Here is a 6,000-nt window from a genome sequence, read left to right as displayed (position 1 = left end):
TGATCATGGAAGAGAGCGCTACCCACCCACCTTAAGGAGGGGCCCTTCAGGGGGCCCTCGGCCAGGGCCCAACCTGGCCGCCCTCTGGCGCCGGCCCTGACAATTGCTACAACAGGCAGAAAATTCATTAAATGGTCTACCAAGACCATCAGCAATTTTGAAGTGGTTCAGGGGAGCGGGAAGTTTGAGAGCCACTGTTCTAAAACATCTAGCTGTGCTGACTGTATGTATCTGTCAAATGCTGACTGCAGCACAGCAATGAAACACACACAGGGGTTCCCAAACGGTGGTCTGTGGACCACCAGTAGTCCATGAGCTTCATACAGGTTGTCCGTGCCATGTCCACATTCAATATCCATCTTGATTTTTCATTGTGTTTTTGTTGCTTCTTTTGTTTTTCATAATTAATTTTAGCGTATTACAATTTGGCTCCTGCGGAATGCAAATTGAAACACAAATATAAGAAACAAAAGCAGCAACAGAAATACCATTGAAAACATACAGCAAAACCTTGACGTCGTGGAGATGGGAGACCGTTAACAAGAGACACGTTTCCGAAAACATGCCGGATGATATTATGCACAGTATCCGCTGTTCACTGCCGTTGTTGTTATGTGCCTCCAAGTAGACCACGACTTATGGCGACCCTATGAATCGGTGACCTCCAAGAGCATCTGTCACGAACCGCCCTGTTCAGATCTTGTAAGTTCCGGTCTGTGGCTTCCTTTATGGAGTCAATCCATCTCTTGTTTGGCTTTCCTCTTTTTCAACTTCCTCCTGTTTTTCCCAGCATTATTGTCTTTTCTAGTGAATCATGTCTTCTCATCATATGATAACCTCAGTTTCATCATTTTAGCTTCTAGTGACAGTTCTGGTTTAATTTGTTCTAATACCCAATTATTTGTCTTTTTCGCGGTCTGTGGTATCCGCAAAGCTCTCCTCCAACACCACCTTTCAAATGAGAAGTCACAAAAGATGGTTGGTTATTATTGTATACTCTACAGGCCAGAGACTTGTTTGAAAAGTTTTGAAATCCCATTCTATTTATGTTATAAATGCATGATGTTCCTTTAGGACCTTGTCTTCATTTGTCCTTTTGCAACTACTCCTTCAGCATCACCCCTTCCTGGTTTCTTTTTTTTAAAACGCCCTGGTTCCCCACACCCCCAAATAAAAATGACTGTGATGAGTGACGTCCTGGACTGCTGTCCAAATGCAGCACCAGAAACTTTCCTTTTTACAACATCCAACGTTAAGAATGACCTGGCCTGAAGGGAGTCTGTCTGCTGTGCTCCTGTGCACATCAGTTCTAGATGTACCTCCTCTGATTTGAAGGACTCGGGACTTGTTCAGAAACCAGGCAGCTGCTGTTGGAAAAGCTGGGGTGCAACTCAGCTTGCTGGTTGGCTTGCATGGAGAAAGAATAGATGGAGAGGGGAACCTCCAAGCTTCCTAGACTGTCTTTCTGACCTGAACCTGTGCTGAAACTAGTACTCTTGGGGTTGCCGCCCTCATTTCCTGCTCCTCCCTTCTTTTTCATCCCACCTTGGGGGAGGAGACGTCTCTCCTTTGTCTCTCTCTCTCTCTCTCTCTGTCAGGGCTGTGGAGTCGGAGTCGGGAGCAATTTTGGGTGGAGTTGGTAGAAATGTACCACCACGTGAATCCAGAGCTTGGAAAAGTAAAAGTTACTTTTTTGAACTACAATTCCCATCAGTCCCAGGGATTGGGTAGCTCAAAAAAGTAACTTTTCCAAGCTCTGGATTCAGGTGGTGGTGATGAAATGCCTTGTGCTACCATTTTACTACAGTAAATGTGTTATTACTAGTTAATATACATTTGCCATTTATGAAGGAGTCGGAGTTGGAGTCAGACAGTAGAAAAATAGAGGAGTCGGAGTCGAAGGTCTGGCGTACAGACTCCACAGCCCTGCGCAAAGAGATGCTCTTTAGTATGCTAGAACTAGGCTCTTTCCTAAATGGAAGTGTTCTTCTTTTCCGAAAGCCAGAGTCTCGGTGCGATTATATCCAGAGTAAAGTGGACTCTTTCAATAGGGATCCTGTTACAGTTCACCTTCTGCCAAGCATTCATCTTCAATGCTTGCAGTCTCCTTTCTAAGGACAGCTTGTCCTCCTGTGTCTGCAGAGACCGGTTGATGGCTCCAGTCCTATCTAACATTAGTTACGGGGAGGAGGGCATTTGGAAGGCAGCAGGGTCAGAACAGCAGGTCATGCAGAGACACACAGCTGGCAGTCCTTTCTGTGGGTGTGTTTTTACAGGCTCCTGAAAGTGCAACGTTGACATAGGATTTATTTCTGACGGCATCACGCACGTTGTTATGGTCTGGTTTATCGTTAAGGAGGCTTTTCTCTCTCTCTTCTGCTCAAATCTGGCATCAGATGCAGCACAACGGAAAAAGAGGACCTACTGGAAAATGTTGCAGCGTGGAATGCTGCAGTTTAGTGTGCTAGCCAGCCAGCTCCTCTTTTAGGATATTCCATTCCATTCATCCTTCACATCCATTCCTTCCCATTAACAACATTCAATGGCCATTGAGCACGCTCAGTCCTAATTAGACTGTTTGAGGGATTTCCATCCCAACCTCCTCAGGGGCCCCCCTAAATGTTTCTGCAGACTTGGGGTTTCCCCTAAACCTGCTGATATATTCCTCTTGTGCTTGGATGGTGCTGTTTTGGCTAAATAAGAATTGGCACTCACTTCTGAACATTGGAAATAGAAGCAGCAATGTGGTTTATGACCTGTAACTTGAGGCACCAATAATGAGATTGGTTGGATAAGCTGAGGGAGACGCAGTGGTGCCCATTGGAACTGGTGGGGCGGAAGGCAGGAAGCCCCAACAGGAGGTGGAGCCAAAGCAAATGGCAGGCGGAGCCAACTAATTCTAGCTTTCACTCCATCCTGAGACGAAGGAGGAAGCTGACAGCCGGGGCTGCCCCCTGAACTGGTTATAGGTAAGAAGGCAGCAGGCGTGGGCTGGCTGAGGGCAGAGTGAGGTTGATGGGGCAGTGTTGTCTACGTCCAGCAACATCACAGCTACATTGCCTTCAGAGAAGGAGTTTCCATTTAACCATCAAGGCTGTCGGCACTTCACCACTATAAATTTGCCCCACCCTCTTGGAAAGCAAGACGGCAGCCACCTTCAAATATTTGGAAAGCTGTCACGGAGATGATGGAGCAAATTTGACCTCCGCCGCTCGGGCGGGTAGGACCTGACCTAGCCGGTTCCACTACAGCAGAGGTGGGGAACCACACCCACCTGCCAATCAGCTGATGCCACGCCGATGGGCAGGGGGGCATCAGCTGATGAACATCGGGTTCAGTTCTGCAGCAGCGGCTGAACATGCCTGTTCCCCACAAGGGGACCCTTTCAACTTTTACCATTTTAAAATGCCATCCAAACCAGTGACAACATCTTGTGGCGGTGAATTCCATCCGTTAATTCTCTCATGTGCAGAGAAGTGCTTTTTCGGGAGGAGGGAGAGTCTGTCCTGAATCTGCTGCCAGTCAAAGTGATCAGATAACCCCCTCCCCCCTGCCTGCATATCCCAAAATTCTATCATAGGAGACAATTTCCATTCTCTGCACTGTTTATAACTTCCAAAATCTTCTCCGCTGGCTGGGGCTGATGGGGGCTGTAGCCCAAAACATCCAACCAACATCTAAGGACCCAAAGGCTGGGAAAAGGCTGATCTAGAGGGCACCAGGTTGGTGTAGGCTCCTCTGTCCTCTCTCCACTTCAAAGTAGGGAGAGTGCTGTCGCTCTCAGGTCCTGCCTTCCGGCGTCCCAGAGGCATCTGGCTAGCCAATGTGAGAATGGAAACAGTCAGATGCCTCTTCTGGGAAGCAGGCCCTGAGAGCGAGAGCACCTCTCCCCTCCTGCAGCTTCCAGCAACTGGGAATTCATTTCCAATTAGTGGATGTCTCCTAACTTCCAGCTGAAACCATTCAATTTTTCATACCACAAATGTGCAGGGGATTTTCGGGGGGGGGGTGCGTCCGCATGTGCGCATGCTGTTTCCATTCTCACAATGGCTTGCCAGATGCCTCTGGGATGCCTGAAAGCAGGACCTGGCCATTGTGAGAACAGGATCCTGGATTAGATGGACCACTGGCCTGATCCTGCAGGGTTTTTCTTAGGTTCGTGACATCTTCTTTTCCAAAGTTAAAGCCCCCAAACGCGTTGGCCTTTCCTTAAGGTGCTACCTACCCTCACGATTACTTGAACCACTGTTTCCTACCTCGGCACAAGCACCTAACACAAGCTTCATTGAGCAGAAGCTGAGAGTTGACCCGTTTCACGCGATTTGCACGACACCAAGTTTCATACAATTTCGTGTTTTTAAAAGTTCAGTTTTACAAAACAGTACCCGCCACCCACCCAATCCAACATCAGGCTTAAAATAAATCCAACACCAGTAGTTTAAACATATCTTCTCCCGGCAGAATAAAAAAAGCACCAGGGATATTTCCCTCCACATATAAGCCCCGAGGCTGCTGCCAATGTCTTTGGAGCTGATGGATGTTCCACGCAGGGCGCAGTTCACTTGTGGAGCTCTAGAGGGCACCATCTCTTCACAAGAGGGTGGTCAAAAGGGACACACCAACCCGAGAGGGGGACAGGGAGGCAACGAGGCCAGGTTGGGCTGTCAGGAATCCATCCCTCACAACAAGGTGGCCTGCTCGAATCGCTCGTCCCCCTGCTTCCTACCAGAGCCCAGCTTCTGGTGGCGCTGCTGAGTAGCCTCTCGGCGCCGGCGGTAAGCCAGGAATTCTTCGCGCAGGGCAGCACAGCGCTCCTCGGGGCTAGGCAAGGGCACCGGGGAGCTGGACCCGTCTAAGGCACCCACGGACTGGGAGTTTGAGGGCGAACCGCTGCTTGCGCTGGAGTTCTTTGAACCTGCGGAAAGGACAGGGGAGCGGTCACAAAGGGTATGAAACAGGAACAAGCTCTCTCCAAGTGGTATAAAGAAGAGAGAAAATAAGTGTGTGTGTGTGTGTGTGTGTGTGTGTGTGTGAGTGAGTGAGAGAGAGAGTGAGAGAGAGAGAGAGAGAGAGAGAGAGAGAGAGAGAGAGAGAGAGAGAGAGAGAGGGAACTCTAAGCAACATAAATGGTAAAGGTGTCCCCGCACTTATAGTGCGAGTCGTTTCTGACTCTCAGGGTGACGTCTTGCGACGTTTACTAGGCAGACCATATATATGGGGTGGGATTGCCAGTTCCTTCTCCGGCCTTTCTTTACCCCCCAGCATATGCCGGGTACTCATTTTACCGACCACGGATGGATGGCAGGCTGAGTGGACCTCAACCCCTTTTACTGGAGATTCGACTCCTTCCGTTGGAATCGAACTCCGGCCGTGAGCAGAGCTTCGGCTGCGTTACCACCGCTTACCACTCTGCGCCACGGAGGGTCTTCAAGCAACATAAGCTTACTCCAAATCACCGTCACACATGCTCAGCAGCAGAGCATCTGCTTTGCGCACAGAGGGTCCCAGGTTCAACCCCCTGCATCTGCAAGTAGGGGTGGGAATGCCCTCCCATCTGGAGAGCTTCTAGACCAGGGGTTCCCAAACTGTGGCCCATGGAGCTTCATTCAGGTGGTCTGTGGCATGACCGCATTAGAGATTCATACTGGGCTTTCAATTGCATTTTCGACCCTCTGTTTGTTTCTCCTCTTGCATTTTATTGTATTGCAATCTGAATTTGATGGAACACCAGTGGACTCCTGCCGGGAGGAAGGGCGGGATATAAACCAAATAAATAAATAAATGTGGTAAAATACAATGCAAGATATAAGAGAAGCGACAGAAAGGAAATTACAAACCAGACAGCATCTAGCATCACAATTTAAAATTGTTCAAGTGGTCCTCAGCAATTTTCAACTGGTTTGTGGGGTGGAAGTTTGGGGACCACTGCCACAGACACCACTGAGCTAAAGACCAATGGTCTGACTTGGTATAAGGTAGCTTCCTACATTCCTATTTGGA

At 48.9% G+C, this 6,000-nt stretch overlaps 1 protein-coding gene across 7 annotated transcripts in view; it reads right to left on the bottom strand.

Moving 5' to 3' along the window:
* Positions 1 to 4,357: 4,357 nt before the first annotated feature.
* Positions 4,358 to 6,000, bottom strand: part of IGSF9 (immunoglobulin superfamily member 9) — a 63,155-nt gene continuing 61,512 nt past the window's right edge. For all 7 annotated transcript variants that reach the window (XM_061606390.1, XM_061606397.1, XM_061606391.1 and 4 more), the window contains one exon: positions 4,358 to 4,915. In XM_061606390.1, the coding sequence (XP_061462374.1) occupies positions 4,680 to 4,915 (236 nt within the window). In that variant the 3' untranslated portion in view covers positions 4,358 to 4,679. The remainder of the gene's footprint in view (positions 4,916 to 6,000) is intronic.

This window comes from Rhineura floridana, chromosome 22 (genome assembly GCF_030035675.1).
Source record: "Rhineura floridana isolate rRhiFlo1 chromosome 22, rRhiFlo1.hap2, whole genome shotgun sequence".
Taxonomy (NCBI): domain Eukaryota; kingdom Metazoa; phylum Chordata; class Lepidosauria; order Squamata; family Rhineuridae; genus Rhineura; species Rhineura floridana.
The sequence above is the reverse complement of the archived record's forward strand: the minus strand, read 5'-3'. Positions and strand labels throughout refer to the sequence as shown.